At 47.5% G+C, this 27,550-nt stretch overlaps 1 protein-coding gene across 3 annotated transcripts in view; it reads left to right on the forward strand.

Moving 5' to 3' along the window:
• Positions 1 to 5,356: 5,356 nt before the first annotated feature.
• The window catches only part of UBE2O (ubiquitin conjugating enzyme E2 O), a 62,434-nt gene continuing 40,240 nt past the window's right edge, over positions 5,357 to 27,550 (forward strand). For 2 of the 3 annotated variants that reach the window (XM_068209405.1, XM_068209406.1), the window contains exon 1: positions 5,357 to 5,774. In XM_068209405.1, the coding sequence (XP_068065506.1) occupies positions 5,397 to 5,774 (378 nt within the window). In that variant the 5' untranslated portion in view covers positions 5,357 to 5,396. Of the gene's footprint in view, positions 5,775 to 6,271; positions 6,356 to 27,550 lie in introns of those variants that run through there. The other variant, XM_068209407.1, reaches the window with a different exon arrangement.

Raw genomic sequence — 27,550 nt, forward strand, 5'->3', positions numbered from 1 at the left:
CCCCAGCCCCATGCTCTGAGCAGGCCCTGGAGGGGCTAGTTCTGCTCTGTGCTCTCAAGTGTTTATGTATGTATATCTATAATATGAATAACATGCAAATATACATGTATATATCTTTCCTCTGGTATATTCCCTTTGGCCCATCAGTGGCCGGACAGATTCTCTCCACAGACACTCTCAGGGAGCTGGGGAAGGCATGAAGGGATGAAAGGATGCTACTTCACAGCTTTTTTGGGTTCTCAGCAATGGTTAGAGGAACAGGCTTTGAACTCTGGCTTTGACCTGCAGTAGATAAACACGTGCCTTTGCAGGCCTGGTGTATCTTACTGCTCTTCTACCTTTGAGAAAGGAGAGCAAACAAGTCTGGCAGATGGTTTCAGCCATGTCTGCTTGGCCATGGCAACCTGAGCCAAAAGCAGGAGATGGGTGCCAGGACCCAGCCAGGACCTCTTTTGTCCCCTCCCTGGAGCACAGCACTGCTGCTGATGATTAACCTCCTCTCCTCTCTGTGATCTGGGGTTTGTAACTAGGTCACGGCCACTCATGGCACACTCCTGGGGGGAAAGGGGGTCAGTGGGGGCTGCAGGAGCTTCTCTGGGAGGAGAGAGCTGGGCAGGTGGGACGGAGCTCAGCAGTGGCAGCCCCACCCTCCAGACCCAGACCTCCAAGCAGTTTAGAGCCAGTCTGGCTTTGGGAAGAGGAGATTCCAGCAGCCTGGCAATTGTTGGGGCATCCTGCTGCTTACAGGATCTGTCCTGCCCTCGATCCAGCCCTGGCACACTGCTGCTGGGAGCCAGGGTGACCCCTGGAGATGGCTGGGGACCAGATGCCACCCACGGGGAAGAAAAATCCTGGACGGTGAGACTGAGCCTGGACCAACCCCACTGGGGGAGTTGTGGTCTCAGTGAACAGGGTGAGAGGAGGGAGAGGAGGAGGATCGTGCTCACATCGAGTTGTTCATGTACAAGGTGATGCTGCTCTGAGTTTTTTGTAGGAGAGCCAGCAGTGTTTGGTCAGGGCAGCACAACCAGAGAGGGAAGGGCTGGGTAATCACGATTCCTGCAGGATCATGGAATGGCTTGAGGTGGAAAGGGTTTCACAGACCATCTCCTTCCCTGCCCACCCAGCCTCCAGAGGCTCTCTGGGATCACAGAGACAGGATGAAGGATTGCCATTTGCTGTATCACTTGCTCATATTTCTGTTCTCTGATGTTAACGGGGACACAGGGACTCCTGCTGAGCTGTTTGCGTGATGATGAAGACAAACCCCCAGCTCTCCCTGTGGGAGGGTCTGGAGCCATTCCCTGTGACACGAGCTGCTCTGAAAGACCTTTCCTGAAGGCACCAGCTCCTCCCAGCAGGGAAAGGACAGGGACTCTGTGCCTCTGCGAAGCAGCAAAAGAGGGAAACACTGGGAGGACTGGCCAAGGAGGGGCTGCAGAGCGGAGCAGAGGGGTTGGAGCGCTCACCTGCAGCCGAGCGCGGAGCCCTCAGCCCGGCGGACGGAGCCCGGCTGCAGCCCCGGGGCTCCGAGCGGAGCTGCCGCCCCTGGGGAGCCACGGGCCGGTGCCACCCGCTCCCCCCGCCAGACCGGAGCCGCCGGGAGGCGACAGCCCACGAGATGGCACCAGAGCCCCGCCGCAGCCCGGCACCGGCACCGAGAGGACACCGCGGGACCCTGTGAGCACCTGCCGGCCTCGGGCACCTGGCACCCTCCCCCGTGGACATCCCGGCACCCAGCGGTCATTCCAGTCCCTGTGGACATCCCAGAGCCTGGCAGACATCCCCAGCACCCAGCAGACATCCTGGTACCCTGCTGGCATCCTTGGCACCTGCCACGCCTCCTGGTATCCTGCGGGTATCTCCAGCAGCTGGCAGGCCCCCCCAGCTGCCCCTTAAACCCAGCACCTGCCCCTTAAACCCTGAGCAAAGAGGCCCGGGGAGAGAGCCAAGGAGGAAGGACAGGGCTTGCTTTTCAGCAGTACCTCTACAGGGAGATAAAGGGTATCCCGGGTGTCCCAGCACCTGCTGGACATCTTGGCACCCTCTGGGTATTCTGGCACCCTCCGGGCATTCTGACACGCCCTCTGGGCAGCAGTGTCTCAGCAGGGAGATGCTGGTGATCTAACCTAAGTGCCATAAGGTGGTTAGATCACAGGGAGAGCTCGGTTCCAGGGAGGATGTTCTCCTGCAGAGTAAAGGCCGTCCCTTCCCAAAACAGCCTTACCAGCAAGAATTGTCCCTAAACTGGGCAGGGAGGCTGTTTGGCATGTGTCACTTTGCACAAGTCCTGCGTGTTTTGCTGGGTGGTGTGGACTTGCAGAGGTGCCTCAGTAGACATCTGAATAGTGATGTTAAATAGGAGAGGCTCATTTTGACACCCAGGCACTGTAAAATCTGCAGGCCATCAATATTGTGACAGCCAAGGCCCTGGCCTGTTGTGTCCTAAAAAAGCAATCAGTCCTCCTTCAGTGCCACTTCCTGATGGAAGCATATCAGAGCTCCAGCAGGGATCAGAGTGCAAAAACACACCCGGCTTGACTCCTGCTAACGAGCAAACAGCCCTGACTTGTCCCCATTATAATCCCCCTGCCGTGAGCCTGGTCAGGGGTATAATGTGATTGTTTTCATGGCTATTTGTGGCTACCTGAAACCCCACCACTGCTCTTCAGAACATAATAGCCCTGAAGAGGGACAGTTTCCATCTCCACCTATGATTGTGCCCATTACTGTATCTATATTTTATTAGTGGCTGTTGCAATGTACATTAAGGAGATGTACATTTATCACTGTGCTGCATAAAGCTCTGCTTTGAAACCTCGAGAAGACATGGCATCAGATTAAATGAAGTCAAAGGGCACCTTCTGCCTTTCTCAAAGGCCTGATTCTGCTTCCACAAAGGCACAATTCTCCCTGGCTACAGAGGGAGAGGGGTTGGTACCTTGTCCACAGCTCCAGGTGGGCTGGATGAACGCCCTGGGGAGATGTGTCATACTCCCCCCTCCAGCACAGCAATGGTCAGAGGGTGAAATCCTCATGCCAGAGGTACTCATGCTCTAGAAGTTCTGAATGCTGCCTATCAACTCTACAGCTTGTCCACAGAGGTCAGGGCATGTGGATGCAGGCCTGTATTCCCAGGAGCACATCCCTAGAAACAGCTGTAAATCCACAGCGGCACTGACTGGGTATCTAAATTGGGTACCTAAACTTTTCCTCTAGGGCATGCTGCTATTTAGCCACCCATTGGTCCCTTTTAGCTCTGTTCTGTTTCTTATCCCTGGGGTTGAAGCCAAAAATGCTCCAGCAAAGAATCCCATTAAAACACTGCCTTTCTGATTAACAGGATGCTGTGGGGAGAGATTAAATGCTGGGGTGGAGGCTGGCTTGGCCTGGGAGCAGACAGGGGCTAAAGGGCTTCACTGCCTGCAGCTCCCTGATTCGGAGGCAGGACAGGGATAGTTTGTACTTCTTTATCCCTCCGAGCATCCTGCTGCCCTGCCACCCACACCCAGGGGTAGTGAGGAGCTGGGCAGAGCTCCCAGTGCACGCATCACCCACACACTGCCTGCCCAGCATTTTCTCAGCTGCTTCCCAGGGCTTTAGGGCCATTTGCAAGATAGGAAAATCCCAATCTTGAGGAGCGGGTTCCAGAATGTAGGAGGCGAGCACAGGCAGACCTTTATCCTGGTTGCTTTTCCTAAAAGGAGAAACCTTGGAAGATGGACTGAAAGCCAGTTGGTTGATCCAGCCAAGGCAGAGCAGTCTGGGAGGGAGAGGACGAGAGGGAAAACACCGCTCTGCTGCTCCTGGAGTCTTTTCTGCAAGAGAACAAATTAGGCTGAGGATTTCAGGCATTTTCTTGATATTCAAGCCAGTGCTGCACAGGCAGGAAGGTCTAGGGAGAGAAGAGGCAGAATGTGTTGTGGTAAAAGATAGGCAGTGAAGGCTATTTTGGATTCCTTTAGTCCTTTGCCTGCCAGAGCAGCAGGACCTGCTTAAAAAAACTTTTCTGTTTACTAAATCTCTGCAGACAGAGGGGAAGAATCCTTAGTCAATGAAGCCAAATATTCTGCTCATTTGCACACCCTAATGAGGGCTTCTAGGAGCCATGAAAAGCAAGACCATGCTTTGATGTCAGCTGGAGGGCAGCTCCCAGCATCGAGCAGTGCCCAGTGCCAGGATGGACCCCCATCTGTGCCCAGGCAGAGGGGTCTGTAAACAGCACAGCCCCATCACTGGGCAGCGGGAGGTGATGCAGGGCAGCCCACAGCGACTGAGAACTGGGGGAGGATGCAGTGCAGTGTCCCCCCATCACTGGAGCTCAGGGACAATGCAGTGCAGCCCCCCAATCTGCGCGGACCAGGAGATGATGCAGCGCAGGATCCTCCATCCCTGGGGACGATGCAGTGCAGCCTCCCCCCCTGGGGTTCGTGGGATGATGCAGTGCAGCCCCCCATCCCCAGGAATCAGAGAACGATGCAGTGCAGCTCCCCACATCCCTGGAGATGATGATGCAGTGCAGCCCCCTGTCCCTGGGGATGATGATGCAGTCCCCCCCATCCTTGGGGACGATGCAGAGCAGCCCCACGCCCCTGGGGGTCAGAGGAGGATGCAGTGCAGCCCCCCATTCCTGGGGATGATGATGCAGTCCCCCCCATCCTTGGGGATGATGCAGAGCAGCCCCACGCCCCTGGGGGTGAGAGGAGGATGCAGTGCAGCCCCCCATCCCTGGGGATGATGATGCAGTCTCCCCCATCCTTGGGGATGATGCAGAGCAGCCCCACGCCCCTGGGGGTCAGAGGAGGATGCAGTGCAGCCCCCCATCCCTGGGGATGATGATGCAGTCTCCCCCATCCTTGGGGATGATGCAGAGCAGCCCCACGCCCCTGGGGGTGAGATGATGATGCAGTGCAGCCCCCCATCCCTGGGGATGATGATTGATGCAGTCCCCCCCACCCTTGGGGATGATGCAGGGCAGCCCCACGCCCCTGGGGGTCAGGGGAGGATGCAGTGCAGCCCCCCATCCCAGGGGATGATGATGCAGTCTCCCCATCCTTGGGGTTGATGCAGAGCAGCCCCACGCCCCTGGGGGTCAGAGGAGGATGCAGCCCCCCCACTCCTGGGGACGAGGCAGCCCCCCATCCCTGGGGGCGATGATGCAATCCCCCCGTTCCCGGGATCAGCAGACCAAGCCGCCCCCCCCGCTCCGGGGCCGGTAACGCAGCGCAGCCCCGGCCCCGCCCCCGGCCCCGCCCCCTCCTCCCGCCCCTCCCCGTGGGCGTGGTCTGTGCTCGCTGTGGGCGTGTCCCCCTCTGGCCCCGCCCCTGGGCCGTTACTTGCCGCCCCTCCCCTGCCCTCCGCCTCCTGCCGGCCGCGCGCTCCCGCTCACCGGCGCCATGGCGGACCAGCCCGAGGAGGGGGCACCGGCACCGCCGGCACCGGCTCCCCCGGCTCCCCCGGCCGCGCTGCCCCTCTCCGCCCCGCCGGGCGGCTCCCAGCGCCTCCTCTTCTCCCACGACCTGGTGTCGGGCCGCTACCGCGGCTCCGTGCGCTTCGGCCTGGTGCGCCTCATCCACGGCGAGGACTCGGAGGAGGACTCTGAGGAGGGCGGGCGCGGGACCACGGCCGGCGGCGCCGCCAGCTCGGGCGGCTCCGAGTCGGGAGGCCCTGGGGCCGGCGGCGGGGAGGAGGGCCGCGCCAGCCCGCTGCGGCGGGGCTACGTGCGGGTGCAGTGGTACCCGGAGGGCATCAAGCAGCACGTCAAGGAGACCAAGGTAACCGGGGCGGGGGGCGGCCCGCGGCCTGCACGGGCCCGGTCCCTCCCCGGGGGGCTGGCGCCGGTTGCAAGACGGGGCCGCCGCCTTGGAGGCCTCCCGGGGCAGGGCCTGCACGGCCTGCGGGGCTGCGGGCTCGGGTGCGTTGGAGGCTCCCGAGCGGGAGGTTGCTGCCCCCGTTTCCCCCGTGACGCCCGTCCTTGCCCGCCCGTGCGGCGAGCAGTCGGAGCGGGGAAGGGGGACGGTGTTCTCCAGAGTGTGAAATCCCGTTCCCTCCCTTCATCGCGCTCCCTCTGGCAGCCCAGCATGGATGCTGCTGCTGCCTTGCGCTGATGGCAGAGCACGGCTGCTCTGCTGAGGCAGTGGGGCTTGCTGGCGTAAGGAGAAGCGGGCCTGTGAGGGTGATTTGAGCCAACTTCCAGACAGCTCTTACTTGCTGGAGTTGTGGGCCAGTGTCTCAGCCTTTATTGAACAGTGTCGTCACCGCCTGTTCTAGGGGAGTCAGCAGTCGAGCAGGGAAACCACCCCTGGATAAAGATTTCAGCAGGAAGCAAGCACGGTTTGGATCTGCCCTTGTTTACGTGAGCATTTACCCCTTGCTAATGAGTTGCACGTAAATCTGTGGCATCTTAATTATATCTGACGAGCCACAAGGTGTAGGTCTGCCTTGGAATATTCCCACTTCCCAAAGTTGGCCTGGGGTTTTCGCCCAGGCTGACTGACAGTTCAGAGACAAAAGCAGGCGAGGGGGGCACTGTAATAGAGCACAAAGGGGCTGCCAGGGATGGGCGTTGCACTGAGCAGAACGGGTGGCTGCACTGTCCCTGCAGGCTCCCCCTGCTCCTCTGGGCTGGCAGTGGAAAGCAGGAGGCTTCTGGAGAGCCGTCTGCTTTGCTGTTCCAGAAACGGCCCCAGACACGGCAGGAGAGAGGGGAGACTGAGTGGAAGAAAGGTGTGTTGCAGTCTTTAAAGGCATCGCTGGGATTGCCAGTGCTAGAGAATGAGCTAAATTTAGGTGGTAGTGTCATTAGACACGTGACTGCTTGGAGATAAGGAAAATGAAAACAGGTATTCTGAGAAGACACTGCCACATGATGTGTTTCTACCTTAAAAAAAAAAAAAAGCCTCTTTTCTCTAGAGAAACTCCGTAATTCAATCACTGCAGCCTTCCAGTAAAATCTTCATGTGTTGTTGCAGCAAAAATGTGTCCCAAGTTGAGTTTGGTTTGCAGCATCTAAACAAAGCCACCTCCATTTGGGTGAGTAACCATGGATTTAGTTGGTGCTGTTGGGTTCCTAAATCCAGAAGTGTTAGCTCTCACTTCAGTCACTTGGTAACTGCACCCATTGCAGTGTTAGAAAAAGCTGGACTGAGGAGGATCAGAAATCAAAGACACTTATGTAAATAAACAGTCTGTCTGTTTTCCCTTTTAGTGCTGCTGCTCTGGTGTAGGTGCCTTTACCACTCGGGTAATGGACCCTGGGGAGAAGTTTCCTGAGTGCTAGAGAAATTTAGGTGTACTTCTATTGATTTTTTTTTTTTTTTTGGAAGGCTGCCCACTAACCAAATTGAGAGGCATTGTGTACAGTCTGCACTGCAGTTTGGGGTTGCTGAAAACAAACATGATGCCACTGGAAACATGCAGTGGGACTGATCATGGTTTTGTGGTTATAATTGGGTTTTTTAGCTGCTTGCTGACCCAGTCTCTTTTGGGTTCCACTGATGTGTGAGAACCAGCCAGGTAAGCCTGACAAGCTTGTCCATGCTGGTACAAACCATTATATGGTTTTCCTGGGTCTAAAGTTTGTTGGCTTCTTGGTGCTGTTGCCTACAGGTACATCTTTTGGCTGTGCCTGACTCTCTAGCATCTTTGGCTGTGAGGGTCTTATTTGATGTCCTTAAAACATTAACCTGTCCTGGTGACAGCTCAACCCTGGACTCCAGAGGATGCTTGTTGCACTCTTTTATTTCCCTTAAATTTGGAATGGGCAGAGAGTGAAGGTGCTCTTGGGACCAGGGCTTTTGTGTATCTATTTAGTGTATCGGATCCTGATTCCACACAAAAGGCTGGCTGCCTGTCTACCTCCTGTTTGTCAGGTGCTTCAGGATCTGGGAATCATGGTGTGTGTATTGGATAGAGCAAGCGTATTAACCGAGGGAGAAATAAAGTTGTTGGAAATTTTGAGTCCAGTGAAACAGCAGCTTTGGCTTCCAGTGCAAAGGTCAAAAGCAGCTTTCTGTACCCAATTAATCCTTCAGCTTTCCTGTCTTTTCTTGGACAGTTTGGGTTTTTTTGATGTAGGTTGTCGAGTAGTTTTTGCTGTTGGTTCTGGTTCAACACTTGCTGTTGCTCTTTCCTATTGGGAATAGTAGGCAGAATTCCACTTAAACCCAGGCACACAATTACTGATATTAGTCAGTAATAGAAACTTTTCTCCTGACCTAGAGCTTAGCAGTTGGTGCAAAGCCCCACCAGCTCCTCCAGGAATTGTATATGTGAGCACATTCCTGCCTTTGGTTCCCCTGTTGATAGTCATTAGCAGCATAACAATGATGAGAATAAAAAGAGCCAGGATTTCTTTCTCTCTGGCTTCAAGTGCTCCTTTCCTGCTTTCCATGGCCATATCACCCATTTAAGACACTGGGAAATCACTGTTGCTGAGTATTGTAAAACCTAAGCAGACCTGGAAGGAGAAAGCTTCTCTTTCCAAATATATTTGCCATCCATGTCTTGTCTGACCCAACAAATCTCCAGAGCAGTTCCTCTGGCTGGCTAAAGCCGTACCTCTGGAGGTAATTTGGAAGGCAGGTTTGGAAGTACTGTGAACTGCTGTGAAAACCTGATGCTTTTTTTCAATAAATTATCAGGAGTTCTTGGGACCCAGCTGAATTTTAATTTCAGGATCTCTCCACTGTAGTTCAGCATTCCTGCTGCACACTTGAGCTGCCTTTGGGAAGTTTATGGGAATGCCTGAGCATACTAGGTATTAGTCAGGCTCTGGGGACTTTAGAATGCTGCTGCTCTTCCTCCTGCCTCTCCCCTGAAAGCCTCAGAGCTCCCTGCAGCCTTTCATTTTCACAAAGCCTGGGCAAGGCAGATAGGCCTCTTGTGCAGCTGGAGGAAATGGAAAGTGCAGGTGTTGTGTTTCAGCACCTTATCTGAAGGCCTTCAGCCAGCCAGGCCTCCTGAGTTCCTGTGCCTACCTCTGGGAGTGAGGGCTTGGTGTGATGCTGTGATACACAGGCAGGTCTGGCTGAGGTATATGTAGGGACCATTGCAGGAGCCCAGGTTTGCTCTAAGAGTCCATTAAAAAAGTTTTTTGCAGCCTATTTTGTAAGGTCCAGAATATGAATTAGTTTGGATGACTCTCTTACCTCATCCAACTTTGCTTTGGAAACAGATTCAAACTATCAGGACTCCTCAGACATAAGCTGCTGGCTGATAAACTCATTACCTGGAAATTATCTGATGTTATCTCCAAAAGGCTCTCCATGAATTCAGCTCTGCTTCATCCCACAGACCTTCTGCTCTTTTCCACCCTTCACTCCTGACCTCAGATTTCCTGACCTCAGGTATTGGGTCATGGATCTAATACAAGGTCACAGGAGGACTTTCTGAAGAAACTCAAGGTCTGTGTTTTCCCTCTGTCCATTCACAGCCACTCTGAGCCCTCACTGCTGGGATCCCAGCCCACCAGCATTTGCCCTTCAGATGTTAATCCTAGCTAGTGACTCTGCAACTTATTTACAACTGAGGCGTGAAAACAGCCTTAAAAATCTTCCATCTTCAAACCTGGTGAGATGTTGGCCATCTGGAAGTGCAGTGTGGACACATTGGGCAAGTGAAGAGGGATAGCAGGATCCTTTTTGGGGCTGTGAGGAAATGCTGGCCACAGAGCCAAACTCTGGTTCTGTTGCAGCACACAAATCCCATGCCCATAAACTATTAATAGTGGGTTTTACCGTGTGAGGAAGCTGTATCTAACCCTCTTCTTGCATCTGACATTTCAGTTAGTCTCCCAGGGGGCTTCTTTGAAACCACCTGATGTTTGTAGCTGTTAGAGACAGAAGAGTAAAGGCTTACTGGAATTTTTGCAGTTCTGCATAATATAGAACCAATTAATGTGTGACCTTTCCATCCTGTGGGTATCCATTGCAAGGTTAGGTACCCTTGGGTCAATTCCCCATTTTACTTTGATTTGTTTGGCTCTTGTGATTTGGACTTGGGGATCCTCATTAATATTTTACTGTAAAAGTGGAATCCGGCACAATTCACAGTGTGGAAGTCTCAGGAGTACTAAATATTATACACTGTTACTGCTTTGTGTACTGTGTGCAGAGTGAATTGGTAATTCAGGAGTTGAAAGTGGCCATCTGGGCTAAGCCATTTATTATAATTATTCCAAATGGAGACGGGAGTGTTATTTTTAAAATGAACGAAGCCTGTCCTCAAGCAAGCAGTGTTTGTGATGTGCTCTCTTCCAAGGTGTGCTCCCTTTCAGTGTGCTGCTGGAGCTTAAAAAAACCCCAAACTAAATTAGTAATGCTTTTAGGACTAGTAAACAAACTAATGTGCACTAAAAGCTTTAGAAGGAATCAATCAATGCCTGTGACAGGCTCTGAAATACCTGTGTGGGTGAGACATTTTGCTGCAGCTTTCTCATACAAATTTATTTGCTGATGCGATGCAGCTCCAGTGCAGACTTTGGCAAAAAAAAAAAAAAGGACTTTAGACAATTTTATAAAGTTTCTTTTTTGGCTGAAGATTCTTTAATGAAGTTAAATAGCAGCAGCTTTGATAAATGCTGTTCGGGACAAGGTCTTGCTTGCCTATGGCAGCTGTCCTCAGCCCCTCTCCTCTCTTCAGAGGAAAGACATTATTTTTAATGTTCAACATCTGTGTTGGTGTGGGAAATAATTGGTGTTTGGAAAGCTAAAAGCCTTTTCTCCTTTGACTGTTTAATTGCTTGGGGGATTTCAAAGGCTCAGAGGTGATGACACCTTCCTAAATGCTACTTAGGAAAACCCTGCCTCATTTTTTCCATTCTGCTGTTACCTCCTGCCATGTGCAGGGTCTTTGCCCAAAGGGACCTGTGTTTAGGTCATTTTAAGTACAGGAGCTGATCATTTGAGCTGAAATCCTTGTGCTTCCTTTTGAGGTTGGCAGTCCTGACTTTCCTGGAACTGAGATGTGAGATGATGGCTCAGCTTCTGTGTGTTACATAGTTCTCCAGAGTATTTGACCTGTAACTCAGCTCAGGCTCCACCTTGTGTAGCTGGTGTGTTCCATTCCTGAGACCTTTAAACCTGTGGCAAGGTACGAGAATGCTATCTCCTAGGGGGGAAGAAAAAACCTGAAGAGAGGCTCCATGGTAATGTTTGTGCTTTCTTCCATTTGCTTTTAGGCTGCTAAATAGAAAGGTGCATGTTTATGTCTGAATCGAAAATATTCTGCTAACTTGAATTTATGAAGTTAAGCAAAATTGAGTTTCTCTTAATGACAATATCCTGGCACTGGGATAGGGTTTTTTCTTTCTGAATGTTAAATGTTTCTGTGAAGGGAGCAGGAAACTTTGAGGGGTAATGATTGTTAGGGGTGATTAAAAACATCAAATACTATGAACAGCATGTGGTTTCGACAGTAAAGATGCTAGGGATTTCTGATTACTGTAATAGCTGCAGCACTTTCAGATGTGCCCGAGTTTCAAGTTCACAGGTGTCTTTTTAGCTTTAGTGCTGTTTGTGGTCTGTGCTGACTGAATTTCAGAAGATGCTGTGCCTGTGGTGGTACGGAGTACACACAGCCTGGCTTGGTGCAGTTGGAGACTTACAGACTTGGATGCATTTCTAGATAGAAAGCATTTCTTCCTGGGCATTTCAGGGTTATTGTGTTTGCACATCTGGCCAAAAGGAAAGGGATGGAGTCGTGTGTCTGCTGTGCTTTCTGCCCCATGTTTAGAAGCACTTGGACCAGGCCTTGGAAGAGACAAGAGGAAATTGTGAACATTTACTGGGCTCAAATCTTCATGTGTGATGTAGATGGAAACAAATACAGTGGTTCTGGATGTGGATTTGATAACTGTGTTGAATATGTGCGTGTGCAGGAGAGGTAAGGGGAAGGACAGGTGATGTCCTCCTTCTTCCCCTCCAAGAATGGCCTGTAGATCAAGGCCAAAACCACGGGTTGGGAGTGGGCAGATTTGAAGACTAAGAAATCTGTACCTCTGTACAGTTTTTGGATTGCTTTTTAAAGAAATGGCATCACTTTTATGCTTTCTTCAGCCTTTTCCATCAGTCAGGTGCAGGTTGTACCAGAGAAGCTCTGACTGCAGGGAGCTGCAGTTCAGTTCAGGTTACTAGGAAGACTTAAGCTAAATAGCATTGATGCTTCTATGCTGTTAGATAAGAGTGTGCACCATGGACCTGCTGACCTGCTGGTCTAAAATTTAACAAATGAATAGTTAATGTGTAGAAGTGGTGTCTTAGACCAGTATCTCGATGAACCTCTGTAGTTTTGTGAGTTTTTGGATTTGCTTGCTGTGTTAGCTGCTGGCATGGTGCATGAGGTTGCTCGGATATACAAGGTGGAAGCCAAGATACAAAATGCTTTTTATGCACATATGCTGAGATCTTGAAAGTGGGACACCTCAAGCTACACCATAAATAATCTGTCCAGTTTTTCAAAGGGTTTGAACAACCATCTCCCTTATGATGTATGTTGGATGCTCTAGGTAGGTAGACTTCTTTGAGATTGCAGAGCTGGTTTTTTTCCATGCTTTTGCCATTGTGTTTAAAATCGTGACTGCTGTTTCTTTCCTCAACAGCTGGTGCTGCTGCTCTCTGTGTGAAAGAATGGGCAGTGTGGAGGCTGTTGACAGGAGGTGAGACCAAGGACTGGCAGCAGAGCAGGCCAGGAGAGGACAGGAGCACTTGGTGTCTTACTGTAGCTTCCAGGCCAGGAAAAATGAAATTCACAGGAGTACATTAGGAACAAGGAAACCATGCTCAGCTTGCATTTGCAGTGGTATCACTTCACAGCCTCTGGTTACAGCCTCTTGAGTTGAAGTGAAACTGCACAGCCATACCCTTGGTCCATTAAGCAGGATTGGTTTTGTACAATAAAACTGCAGCAGTGGTGCCGTGTGGTTCTGTATTCAGCACACATCAGACACAGTCTCAGTGGTTTGCTCTTACTGCTGCCTGTAAAACCTTTAGCTTTTCTGCTTGTGAGGGAATGGTTTGGGGACAGACAAGTGAAGAGGGCTATTTAATCACCAGCTAAAAAGATGAGAGGCTTAAGGCTTTTAACTATTTTTCTTAGCCTGGAGCTGGGAGTTCTGGTATCTTATTCCTGTGGAAGTGACTGGCTACAGTTGTCATTTGTCAGTGGATGATGAATCTTCTGCTCAGTAAAATACACTAATACAGTGAGCTGGAATTAGTTCCATCATGACTGATTTATTTTTTACCTACTTTTGAAAGGATATAACTTCTTTGAGAATAAAAAAACTTTAGGTATGAATCATTTGGGTGTAAGAAACGGTGCTGCTTTTCTGCTGATAAAGGATACTTAGCAAATAAGTAGCACTTTTCATCTTCAAAGCATTTCCTGGGCTCTGATGTGGTAGTGGGTGTTGGAAAGGTGACAAAAACTCTCCCCTCAGGTGACTCTGGGTAAGACAGCCAGCATTAGTGCTGCCAGGTGGTGTTTTCCTGGTGTGTGCCTAGTGTTTTCTCTATTTGACCATTTCCAGGGCTCAAGTGGAAAAACTTTTTGACATTCCTCAGTGCAGTTACAGCTAGAGATTTGTTTAGGAAAATTACTCTCAGGCAGAGCCACAATACATTGGTTATTTGGTGTATGTGTGAAATGGGATGCTTGGGAACTCACCCTTTGGCATTGAGTAACTCAAGTTTGATTTGGTTTCACTTATGTGAGGAGCTAAACTGAGTAACCCAGTGTTTTAAAAGTTAGTTTAGGTATAAATCTAGTGAGCTGAGGGTTTTGCAAGGCTGGATGAAAAGAGTAGTCAGTGAAGAACAGCTGAGATTAATTCTGAAGTTAGTTCCTAGTGGTGTTTCCAGAATCGAGTGGGTTTCAGACCTCTTGGCTCAAGATCTGTTGTTAGAGAACTGGTCCTAGATCTCAGTCCTCAGTGAAATTGTGGGCAGCAGCTATACAGAAGCAGTTGGAGCTTGAGTAGTACTGATCACCAAGAAACCTTTGTATTTTCCTTTACCCTCATGGCACTAAAATGGCTATTCTGCTTTACCTGCTGCTGGACAGGGGTTGGAGGTGTCAGCAGTGTGAGGGGCTGCTGCCCATCCCAAGTGTTCAGTGCTGCCTCTGCTCTCTGCCCTCACATCTTTGCTTTTCAGTATTTGGCATGGGTGTGCACGGCACACTGCTTAATATTTTTGTTGAGAGCTGATGGCATTTCCAGCAAGGCCCTGCTTGTCCTTTGCCCTTCTGCTGCTTTTGAAGATGAAAGTTGGGGTTTTTTTCCCTCTTGGAAGGTGGGTTATGTATCTAATCCAAATGAATAAATCTCATGAGTATTGCAAATAATATTTATGCTTCCGTTCAGCCTCTGAGTCCAAGTTCCTTGAAACAACATGAGTCTTGAGACAAAATAGCCACATTTTCTAAACTTAGTGTACTATGCAGTTGGATAACTGGGTGGAAATGATACACCATAAGCCTCCTTGTTTTGTCCTTAGCATATGTGACTTCTGTCAGAAGTCTTTTCTCTGTCCTTGTGCTGCAGGTTGTTGAAGTTTTTCTGATTTCCCATGCTGTGGTACAGCCTTGTCTTAGTGAACTGTCCATGGGTTCAATTTAAAGCAGAAAGTGGGAGCAGGGAAGAGGGAGAAATCTCCATCCTTTGTTTAAAACTTTTGTGTTTTTTGTTTCTTAAAGTCTGCAGATGTGGATGATTCATTTGCTTCCTGTGAGGGATGGTCTTGCCAACATTTCAAGTGTATTCCAAAGAGCTTGGGAAGCTCTTCCTTGTTGTAGTAGTACATAATCACAGAACTTCCTCGACTGTGCATCTCTGCTGTACATTCCTGAAATACAAGAAAGAAGAGAGCACCCTGTGGAATGCCCCAGCAGGGAAGGTGACACTGTACAGGAAACACCAGCATTCCTGGCTGCTTAGTTTAGGAAGAAACTTGACAATGGCTTTCTTAATTCATTTACTGATATTTTTATCACCCTTATGTCAATGTTGTGAGATCTCACTTTGTGTTAAAATTGGACAAGCAGATCCAGAGTGTGTCATTGACTCAGTAACTACTTTTTCACCCACAACATCTGACTTACACAGCTGATTCTGCTTTTTGGTGCCTTTGACTCTGGGGCCAGAAACTTCCTCTGTTTTGTTTTGTGTGGTGGTGGGGATTGTGCTGGTACATGATGGAGAAAAATGTCATTTGGTTTTCAAATGAAATGTAATGATAAAGCAAAGGGCAGGGTGACTTTATTGTAACAAAATGTGTGCTGGCCAGGAACTCCCTGCTAGCACTCTGGGCTGGTGCTGCTGAGGGCATCACTGCAGGAGCAGCCTGCTCTGTCTCAGAGGAGTTCTGTTAAAGACTTAACTCTTTGCTTCGATTCCGTGAATTAGGAACCTGTGTCAGTCTGGATGAGAAAAGCTGTAATTTCTAGCATAAACATGCAAACAGCTTACACCCATCTCCTCTAGTAAAAAGCAAATCTAACTCCTAAATAGCTGCCTGTCTTTATAAATGTGCTATTATGTGCTGAAGCACAATTATTTTCTCCCTTTTCACCCTCAGACTGTACATCACTGACTTCCTTCCTGAAGAGGCTTTTTCCCCACTATTCTGCAACCCTTGCCCACACTTACTCTAGTTCACACCGTGCTTTCTTCATCAGAGTTCACTCTGGCTGCCCTGATCAGCCTCAAGTGCCTTGTTGAATGCTGTTAGTGTTTCTTTCCTGAGCCCGTGTTAGATGAAAACAATTCCCACATCAGGCACTCTTTGTATTTCACAGGAATATTATGTGATCTGCTCTCGTGTTTCTTGTTCTGTTGTGGAGCCTAGAGAAAATTCAATTTATTGAAAATCAATATCACCAATATGGTAATTGCTCTGGTCACTTCAATGAATGTGTAAACTCTTCAGTTAGAAGAGTCTTTCTGTTTTTTTTTTTTAGTGTTGACACTCTGCACTTTGGAAGAAATCCAGGCTGAATTCCTGGCTTCCTCTTAATTGTGCTGTGTTCTTTTTTTCTATTCTCAGTAACATAATTTAGTACCAAATTGCCATCTATAGGTATTAGTTGCCATTTGAAATCTATCTACTTGTGCACAATGGTTAAAATAATTGTGATTGGAATTTCCTCTTATTTTAATATGTGAATGCAGAAGGAATGAGTGTGTTGCACTAATTCGTGTACTCTGCTGCTTAATTGGCACTGGGTGCATACACTGCACGTGTATTCACACCTCAGGTCTCCCTCACAGGGATGCTTTGGTTTCTTGTGTTAGTGCCCCACAAAGTTGCTTTCTCTTGAGCTCCAGCAGTCTCTGATTAGCATATGTACAGCCATGCAGGGCAGCTCTCTTATCTGAGAGCTCCTAAAGTGGAGCTGCAAAAGCAATTTTTTTTCCCTTTTAGTGGTTGTGCCAGATTGTAAATTGGTAGTGCTGGAAACTCAGCCTGTTGGATTTAAGTGTTTGACTTTGACCATGGTCAGTTGGGTAGAGAGGTCTCATCACCCACCTTACCTCTGATAGTAACCATTGAGTGCGCTTTCCTGTCTTAGTGTCTGAAAGAACCTTAACTTTCTCTTGTGATAATCTCTTCTAATCTGGCAGTGATAAGTGCTTGCTGTCAGGAGAGTGTGATGCGAAATGAAGGGACTGAAAAATCAGCTTTGAAGGTGGTGTTTGTAGGGCAGATTCCCATCTCTGTACTCCTGTGTCTCTGAGTGAATGTTGTGCTCTGGTACTGCTGAGAGGGCAGCAAACTCAGGGTGGAGAGTTCTTTTCCAGAACTGGGATCTTTGTGGCTGCTTGGTACTGTTTGGGCTAGCGAGCCATTCTACAAAAGCATTTATGAGCAATCTTAGAACTCTGCTTTGTGTCTCCTTTCTACTTCTTGGTGCTGGAGGAATTTGTGATAGTGGCAGCAAACTGAACACCCCAGGAGCTGAGGAGTCCATGATACTTGTTTTGGAAAGCAGCCTAAGGAATCTTTATGAAGTGCCAGTTGTTCTTGTTAGTGCTGCTAACTTAGCCCAGCTTTAGCACAGTTCAGGTTGTCTGCCTCTGATCTGCTGTGCTGGCAATGCTTGAATAAAGCCTTAAAACAAAAGGTCAAGGATTAGAGGCAAAATGATATTCAGAGCATCATTGTCCAACCTGTGTACTCAAATGAGCATGGTAGGAAAGACACCAAGTTGCAAACTGTAGCTAGGGATAATGAAAGGACAAAGCACCTAATCTAAAACACTATTAAATAATTAAGTTGATCCCAATATTTCAAGTATAAGCTTTGTCATTTTTCTCTGAAGCATTAAACTCACGCGAAGCAGAAATAAGTAAGGTAACACATGGAATTAGTAGCACATGAGAGACAGGATGGTGATTTAGAACAATGCATCATCAATTCTCTGAATATTGTACCATCACCCAGAGTCTGTAACAGCTGGCAAGCCTCCTTTCACAGTGAGGACCTGGAGAACCATTCCTGGGCAAGGTCTCCAAGTTCACTTCAAAAGGGTTCTTCAGTATTTGCTAGCTGGGCTCTTGGCTCAGCTGGTTCCTGCTGCGGTTGTAAGAGGATCAGGTACTGCTGCTGTACACAAAAGTTTGTTGTTGTAGCAGGTTGTTTTTTCATAACTCTTTCTTTGATTTTGATACCATTTGGCTGCTTCAGAGCTCCTGAAGCATTCTTCCCTTTGATTAGGTGTAGTTTTCTCTCCACACTTGGAAAGACTCAAAGACCCTTTCTCTTCACATCTCTTACCTTTGCTATTTTCATTGTTCTCTGAGAATTAAGTTATTCAGGGCAATAGCATGTTCATTGCTCTTGAGAGCAGTCCCTACCCTGCTCTGGATGGCTGGCAGGGCTCCATTTGCTCTCTTTAATTTTCCAGTTTCATCAGAAAAAGATCCATAGCTAGTCTCAAAATGCTTAACTGGTAATTACGACTTTCTAGCCTGGGAATGTTGTATCTGCATTGAGGAGTGATGTTGAGCTGAGCTTTTAGGTTTTCCTGCTAGTGAACAAGACACGTGAGCTAAAATAACATTTCCCCTTCCCTCCCTCCAAATTGCTTTAGGGTGTATAAAATGAAGCAGGATTATCTGTGTTCTGAAGAAGAATAAAACAAAGGATGTTTCTTCTGTTCTCATGGAAATGAGGCTCTGGGAGGAACATTGCAAGGTTAGTATGTGCTGTGTGATTACCTAGTGCAGCTACTTAAGCTTAGTCTCATCCAGACAGTGCCTTTGAGTTTATCTCCTGCTTTCAAGAAAACCAGGCACCTGCCACATTCAGGTACAGTGTGATTTAGCAAAGTGGCTGATCTTCATTAGAGACCAGGAAGAGCTTTTAATCAGAAATGACAACATGCAGTCTGTGATTTACACCCAGGCCTCAAGTGATGGGAGAAATCACCCTTTGCAACACCCACCTTGCTATAAATAGCTGTTTTCACTGGGGGCAGGTGCTACTGAAATGTCACTTGGGTGAAATCTGAGTGACATGTTGAGTGTGTGTCTCAGAGCCAAGAGAGGCATTGTCTTCGTCAGATGTATTGAAACGTGCAGTGTCTCTGCCAAGAGATGTTCTAATGGTGAGATAGATATTGATCAGAGCTACTCTTGAAGTGTTTTGAAACTCTGATACTTCCTTGAATCATCTCAATGCTCCATTCACAAAAGCTGCTGTTGTTAAAATGTTACACTGTTAGGTTTGTCTTGGTTTTATCCCACCATATTCTGCCACCATAAGGGATATTTTTTCAGGAAACTATATTTTTCAGTTCCCTACTTTTGTGCACATCACAAGGGGTTATTTTCTCCTCTTTTTGTTATGAAAAGAAGTGTTGTTTGAGTGCCCAGACAGTTGGTAACATCTGGCAGTCTGCTTTTTGGTGGAGTGTTAAGTATCTTCACAGTTTGGTTTTTATAATTGTCCTCTGAAAGAGTGAGCCATTGTGACTCTCCCAATGGAATATTTATCTGTCACATGCTGTCTCTGCAGTGTTTTGTGGGACTGTACTTCTGACATTGATAGTTCCTGCAAGAGGAAAATTAGTTTGTCTTGATCCATCCATTCAACCCTGGAGTGTTTCTTGAACCTTGTGGATGGATCTGAGATGGGTACATGTGATAGAAGAAAAGTTAGATTCAATTGCAAATTGCCATTATTACAATCACTTTTCAAGATGAACTCTACCAATCATCACTTGCTCTTGAGAATGAGATCAGCAGCTTCTTTTTAAACTCCATTGATGTCTTTTTTTAAAGCTACCTTATGGAAAACATCTTTGATAGATGAAATAGATTTGGGACTTTTGATTACAGACTGATTTTAAGCAGACATCAGATCTTTGGGCTGTTCCAGTTCTAAAGGTGCATGACACTTCAGTGCTTTAACACTGAGGCTTCTGAGCACCTGTCTGGAGAACTTGGACACCCAAAGCCCATGGAATTTATCCTTGTGTTGCCCTGCTTTTGACTGTCAAGGAGGATTTTAGTGCAGAAGCCTGTGGCATTGTGGTGACAATGTAGTCCTGAAAAGGATCTGGAGCACAGCTGTGGTGACAGACTCATGCACTGATGGGCAAGAGTGTACCACACCTCTGTATAAGTGATTTTTAGTAATTCCTATTTTTCTCTTACCCTATCTCAGCCTGGTCTGCCGACCAGACCAAAAGCTATAAAGAGCTCTGAATCTGGGGCTGAAGCAGCATGTATGTTGTACAGAGCAAGGGTGCCTGCTTGCACACAGCTGGGTTTGGGAGATTTGTTTCATTTCTCCAAGGCTGGCGCACAGGATGGAGAAGTTTGAGTAGATGAGATGCTGAACAGCACCAGGAACCTGAGAAGTGCTGGTGCTGCAGTGAGGGGGTGGATGTCATAGAAATGGTGTCTGTGGTGCTGGGTCCTGCTGCAGAGAGACTCAGGTTTGTCCTGCCTTAGGGAGCCTGCATTTGGATGTGGTCTGGCTGCCACACTTGCCTGACCACTGTCTTAGTGCAAAGTTCTTTTCACTGACATTTCCCTGCCAGTGTATCAGAAAAAAGGAAGGCGTTTATACCACAAAAAAGGAGAGGATGTGCTTGTTTCCTTCCAATTACAGGGAACTTTAAGCCTGTTCTCTCCTTAGTTTATTTGGAGTGATACGAACCAGAGGAAAAATCGTGGGATTTTCTTCATCTGTGATTTTCTTTCCCCGCCCCTGGTGATCTCATATCTGTTTAAATCTGAGACCTATTTCTGCGCAACATAATCCTTGTTGTTTTGTGACAGCTTATTGTATGCACTTTCTATGTGCATCTGCTGCTCTTAACTGCTTAGTGTGTACCAAAGCAGGAGTTATTTTTACTGCTGTCAGTGGTGTTGAGCTTTGCAGCACTGGGCGTATCCTGTTCTGCATCCTCGAAGCAAGCAGCCTTTAGAGGGATCAGGGACTTGCACTGCTGCTGGTGATGGAGAGGGCAGAAAAATGATGAGGTTCAGCCTGAAAAAATTGTTGGGATTTTGAATGTCTAAAATTGATATGGGATTGAAAATCATACCTGAAACAAATTCCAATGGGGAGAATGCACTGCTCAACTGTGTGTTTTCCAAAGGCTGTGGCAGTGAGGTGTGTTATTCTGTCGGTGCTTTTCCTGCCTTTTCTCAGTTCCTATTGCATTCTGATGGCCTCAGTGTGAGCTGTTGTCCCTGATGCCCTGCTGACAGACTGTGTCCATGTCCCTGGTGTGCCATGGGGAAGCTCTGAGCAGCTCAGGCTGCAGCTCTGAGGGATGGGCCTGGCTCCGTGGATATGCTGCCCCAGAGCAGCTTTACACAAATTCCCTTTTCTCTTTTTAAATTCTCTTTACACAAGTTCTCTTTTGAACTTTCTGTGTTTCATTTTTGGTTTCTTGGGGACTTTCTTAGGGTTAGTTGGGTGTGTGTGTTTTGAGGGGTTGGTTTTTGCTAGCTCTGCATTAGTAGAGGCTGCATCTTGATAGCAGTTTGAATTTCCCAGAACTTTTTGGACACAAGAGTTAGGTATAATCCTTACATGTGAATTGCTGGGGTTTTATTGTTTGCTTGTTTTTTGTTGTGGTTTTTTTTGTTTGTTTGTTTTTAATTTCAATGCAGCCCATGAGTCTGCTTGTCTTTCTTTGTTGCCTTCACTAGTGGCTCACAGGCTCCTTTTTCTGTGGAGACAAGAGTTGAGCTTTCTGAGTGCCCCAAAGCCACCTCCTGAATTTGTCTTCCCCCTCAAATCTGATCTAGACTGCAGTTTCCCCAGGGGATAAGCTCTTGTCCAACAAGGTAAAGCAGCTGGCCAGGCTCACTGAGGGCATGTGGGGGCAGTGGTCTCTGGAGCAGAGGGTGCTCATCAGACCAGGTTGCAAGTACTGCCTGCCATTATTTGAACCTGGTGGCTTTTTTACCACTCTCTCATGGCGCTTCTGTGAGCTGTGTTATCTGAAGAGACATAAGGCCACTCCATCCATCCCTGCTGAACTCTGAAAAAATGCTGGAGATGATTAAAGAGCACATTCCCTCTAGAAATGGGGCTGCTTTGAGCAAAGGAATGTAGGTCATGATTAAGTATATAAAATGAAAAGCCACTCCATTGTAGTGGCAGCATTTCACCACAATAATCCAGTGAAGTCCTTGCACTAACAGAAAATCTGGTTTATATATATGCTATTTAGTGTGACTCATTAAGCAAGCCTAATTAAACTGAATGCCATGGCACTTACAGTCCTTAAGGCTTTAGTGTTGGCATCCTGACCAGTCCATGCTCCTGTGTGCCATGTTTTCCCTGTCCAAATCATAGTTCTCTGGTGTCAGAGATCACGGCCAGGGTGGAGGGGAGCAGTTTGGTTTGAGACCCCGTTAAGTGTTGGATAGGATAAAGGTAACAGTGCATCCATGGCAGACTGAGCCAGGCACTGAGCTCTGGGGTAATGAGAGATTAATCCAAATGCAGGAATTAAGTGGGATGGAAGCTGGCTGTGTGGGGAGAAGGAAGTACTCTACTCACTGCTTGACTCTGTTGCAAAGGTTTGGGACCACCTAATGCACACCTGGTAGGGGATGTATCCCCCAAAAAATTCTGACAGGAAGATGATGAATGCCTGTCAGCAGCAAGCCTCAGGCTGCTGGTTGTTATGCAGATGTTCATGGTTGAAGACTTTTCAGTAAAGACTCTACTGCATCAGGTGCTTTCTGTATTTTGTGGGTCATTTCATATTCCTAGCAAAAACGTCCCTTTTGTGGTTTTTTTTTCTGTATACTCGACATACTTTTTAATCTTGACAGTATCTTGAGTACATGAGTGGATACTTGAGTATATGCAGAAGTGTTCACCTTTGCAAGGAGAAGTGCCATTTTCTTGGTGTGATATTGTCCCCAGTGTAATGGTGCACCTGGTTTTTCATAGGAACCATGTTCAACCCCAGTGCTGCTGCATTTCAGTAGCTGATGGCACGGTAGCCTGCTTATGCCTGCAAAGCTGAGCAACCTTTTAAAAGTAAAAATCACTGTTGTAAGCATAGGAGTGTCCTGGCAGTGCCTCTTGTGACTTGGTTGGAGTTGCTGCTGGGGGTTACATCTCCTGTTCAGGAGCCTGCCACATCTGAGTAGTGTAGAGTGGCAATTAATGAGCAGGGGCAGTTTTAAGGAGGAACTTAGTTTGTGTGTTCAATTAAGAATGACAGGCCGTATAATGCAGCCTGAGGCTTATCAACCCATGGATCCTTCCCAGAACATGGCTGGGGCTCAGCACCTCAGAGCAGTTCTGCTTACTGTTGTGCTAATGCTGTTCAGTTCATGCCATGTGACTCTTCAGCAACTCTGAAATCTGCTGTCCAGTCATTCCTTTCCTCGGTCACAGGCCTGCAGCTTTGTCCCTGTTTCAAGGCTTTTCAGAACAGTCCTGACTGTGGCTTTCTGTCAGTGCTGGGTAAAGGCAGATTCAGTTAACCTCAATTTTTCAGAAGAGGAAGAGGCAGAGCACTCTTCCAGCTGTCAGGGGAGCAGAGCCCTCTCAGTCATCTTGCAAGGGTATTTTTATAGTGTTTGCAAATCTGCTCTACCTGTGTTTATGGCTCATTGTTTCACTGGGGTTGTGATGAGCTGAAATCACTCTCTTATAGCTGAAGTCATTAAAGCAAAGAACATATTATGTATGTACAGCACATAACAGAATCTGGTGTTAAAACAAAATACCCACTTACTGTGGGTGCACTGTATATGTGCAGAGCAATATATCCTCAAAAAAGGTAGCTTTAGGAAGTAGGCATCAACTGAATTACAGTTCCAGGAAATATGGGGCTCGCTGTCAAGGATAACAGGCTTGACTTAAAAAGGTAAAATTTATTTTGCAGAGGAGACTATTGATTAGTTGTTCACCAGACTGTTTTTGTTTGATGTGTAGATGCAAAGGCATCCAGATGTGCAAAGCATACACTTGGAGTCAAGCCACTGCCAGGACAGGGATCAGTGGCTTTGTAATGGATTAGCGTTATCATTTGTCCTTAGTATTTTTTTCTTCTTGGTTAAGATATTTGCTGTTAGCACAGGTACAGTGCAAGACTGTATTGCATCTGTGCTAGGACCTGGTACCTCCCTGCTGTGAGAGATGCTCTGGATGCTTTTTTTAGAGGGGAAAATACAGCCTCTCACTGCCTGGCCATGTGGCCATTTGGAGGCAGAACTGCTGACTTTGGGCAAACAGGCTTTGACTGCTTTTTGCCTGTGCTGTCTGGAGTGAGCACTTACTCCTCTAAGGGCATCTCAGTAGAGCTGCTTACATCCAGTTAGGTTACACCTGAGAGAGTCCACAGAGGCAGTGAAGGTGCTTTAGATGAAAGACCTTGGCTCATCTCAGACATTAGGCTGAGCTGTCACATCTGAAGGAGGGGTGGGAAAGACAGGAGGGGAACCAAATGCACTTTGTAAATATGAAACATTTGAGAGTTTCCAAGTCAAACATGACATCTCTCAATGCTATTTTAGCATCTTCTCTAACCAGCTCTGCATTGAAATACCTTACAGGTGATGTTACTGTGTGGTGTAACTGTGTGGTGTTTGTGACATTGGGCCAAGAAGACACCAAAGAAATTTTCCTGCTAGGAGCAGCTTCCTGATCTGTATGCAAGGTGAAAGATACAGCAAAACATCCCTTAAAACAGTTTTAAACTCCAGTTTGGAAAATTCTGTGCCTTTAGTCTTTGACATTTACAGGGAAATAGTCAGCTCTGAGGTGAGTTCTGCTAACGATCAATCTCACCTTGCTTGCCTGTAAGAGGTAAAATGTTTTTAGTGAAGGGGCAGTTCCAGGTCTCTCGGAAACACTCCTCTGGTTAAAAATTGAATATTTCACAGCTTCCTGGTTGGTCTAGAAGTATGTTACTCCCCTGGGGACTCTTCAGATGCTGGATCTCCTAAACACTGTGCCTTCCTTGAAAACTGGATTTGAGTATCCTGGGAGATACTTTTCCCCAGTAATTTGTGATTGCTCTATAGCTGTTGGGCTGTAGAGCCTGTGCAGAGCAGAGGAGCATAAAGATGTATTCCTAGAGGAGTTTTGTAGCTGTCTGTATGTTATGTCCAGAGGAAAACCACACTGGCAAGGATTAATGCACATAGAAAGGATTTTGTCTTAAAAGATGTGTAGAGAACTTAATAATCTACCTTTGAGCAGGTTTAGAATAGGAACTGAGTGTACATTGTACAAAATCAGGGAACACCTGGCTTCATTACTCCTGTGGTTCCCGTGCCATTGCTGTAAGTGTTTACATACACCAGGGGCTGGCTGAATTCTGTGAGCCATCTCTAGATGTGCTGCTTGTTTGCTTAGTTCCCAAGGAAGACATGGGGAGAAGATTCCCCAAGCTATAAGCTTGAATTATTGCCACATCAAATATGCTGCTGAATACCTGAACCTGCAGAGTAATGTGTAGAGGAGAGTGGCATTTCCATGCGGATGTTGGATGTTCAGCTGGGCAAATGCTGTGTTGTCTCAGGCTGCTGGCAGAATCTGGAGAGCTTACAGTAAATGGTGTAGAAGTCAGCCAAGAAAACACCCGAAGGCAAAATGATACAGGAGTGTTGTTATGATGACATTGATGAGTTTTAAATATGTTGAATGCTTTGTGCTCTGGCTGAGGTGGGAAGGAAGAAAAAGTCAGTCCAGTAGACTTACCTGTGTAAGAGGGGAGAAGCAAGGCTTTGCTCCAGGGGTATTGAGTCAAACTCTGCAGGGCTTTTATATTTCTGTGTCTATTGTATCATAACTGTTACCAGTTCTTGTTGAGATTTTTCTCAGATTTATTGAAAGAAATTGAAGGTTGGTTGCTTTTGTATTATGAAGTGGATAAGCAGAAAGCAGTGAATTAAACCTGCTGTGGCTGGGAGATGTTTTAGTCTTCCCCCAGCCATTCTGCAGGTGGTGGAGCCACCCCTCACAGAAAGGGATGTCACAGTGCAGGAGTTGCAGAAATCCAGTTGTTAAATATGTGGGCTTCTGTAGCTTGGTGTATAATATTCAACAGGGGCTGTTCCTCCTTTTTGTTATGGCAAATACAACATCTATTTATGTGGGGGATAACTGATACTCTTTCAGTGAATAGAAAATGCAGCTGAGGTTTTTTGGGCTATGATGCAATTGTGCTGCATTGTCCCAGTAGCATTCACATACTCTTCTGCAGTGTGAGCTGGGGGAGTGGCTTTGCTGTTTATCAGAAATAAATGCATGCACGGGGTACCCACACTGTCACTGAATTTGGGGTGGATTCTCTCTAACATTCCAGAGGTTGCTTCAGCTGAATGTAAAGGCATTGATTATTTTTTTTTAAGGATTGTATGACTTAACTGTGGATACAGCTGGCTCAGAAGGAGTATTATTTAACAGGAAGCCTTTGCAGAATGCTTGCTCTGCCTTGGAGCAAGCATTGGCCATTGTACCTCTTAAAGCAGTGTTTGCCTTTGCTCTGTGCCAGGAGGGAGCGAGGTGACCCCAGACCTCTGCCCTGGCTCTGTCCCCATAAGGGGACAGTACCCTGGTTTCCTTGTCAGCTAAATTTGAGTGTCCCCAGAGTCACTAATCTCTAGCTGTGGGAACGGCCCCTAAAGCCAGCCTGAGCATCCTGTATTTCTTAGCTAAGCTAGCCAGGTCCTGATCTGCCTTCGGAATCAACTGCCCTCCCTCTTCTCCTGGGGCTGCAGGCAGCCTGTCTGTCCATGCAGTGTTCCTCCTATGTAACAGAGCACTGAGGCACTGCAGTGTGTTTGGGGAGTGTGTTCTGCATGTGAGATCAACCGGGAATATTTCTCCAGGGGGATGCTCTGATTCCAGAGCAGGCATGAACCTCAGAGAAGGTACAAGGGAGGCTGGGCAGCTTCATGCACTGGCTGCCTGGGATTGACTTGGGAATGTGGCATGACACAGCATTTGCTGTGCTTTCAGTTACAGCTATTTATACATTGCTTTTCAGGGTTATTTTGTCTCCTCTAGGAGATTCTGTACTTGATAAAATATTCTTGCTCAAGTTTATTAAATTTGCTGAAGTTACTAGACCTATTTGAGTATTTTGGCTCTGGGGCAGTGCTCTAGCTCTGGATCCAATCTGGGCTGAATGTGAGGGAATTTTTTCTTTAAGATATGTCTGGATTCAGTCCCCTGAAGTAATTTGACCTGCAGACTGGACTTGCATTGGGTCTCATATGTGAACTAAAACAGGCACACTAGGGATTTAAGGATAACACACTATCTTTCCTCTTTCTTAGGAGAGAAAATTGCAGTAATTGTGGGGGGAAGGGACTCCTATGAGGGTGGTAGTGGAGGCTCTGGGTGAAAGAAAGGGAAAGGAGAGTGGGCTGTATTACACTAACCATCCTGTGTCAACCTCCTACGTTCGGGTGTCGCATGGCTGACATCCTATCAAAGAGCTCTGGCTGTGTCCAGAATTTTAAGCAGCTTTATAAATAGTGTTGCTCAAACTGCCTGTGTGTGCAGAGACTGTGAACGACTGGGGTAGACCAAAATATTATTGGTTTAATTTTTGAACCAGTCCAAAAATGGGAGCAAGAAAGAGTAGAAACCTGGAGTGTAGGAACACCCGTGGATTATCTCCTTCCTCTGCAATGCCAAAGATACATCTGGGAGGTCCGTGAGAGAGGCAGCATTGCTGGAGATGGCAGGCTGTGAGACTTGCAAGGCATGAATATGTGAATCTTGTCTGAAACCATTCTTTCTTTCCTACTTGCCTGACGTCTTCCTGCTTGCAGGTTATGCTGTGTCTGAATAATTGTGAACAATTAGAAGCTAATTTAAATGGCTGGTTTGTATTCACAGCAGCAGCAAATGAGCTAACCAGCTGGAAAGCAGACACGGTGATTTTCTGTTGATACGTCTCCCTCTTGTTGCTCCCTGGCAGTTTTTGCAAGGTGGATTTTTTGCTGTGGGCTAATAAGGAGTTTCTCCTGCACTCTGCTGACCTGATTGCAAAGGGGAAGGAGGATGCTTTGAGCCCTAGCACAGAGTTACCACCAACCCAGCAG

Source organism: Anomalospiza imberbis, chromosome 19 (genome assembly GCF_031753505.1).
Source record: "Anomalospiza imberbis isolate Cuckoo-Finch-1a 21T00152 chromosome 19, ASM3175350v1, whole genome shotgun sequence".
Lineage (NCBI taxonomy): Eukaryota > Metazoa > Chordata > Aves > Passeriformes > Viduidae > Anomalospiza > Anomalospiza imberbis.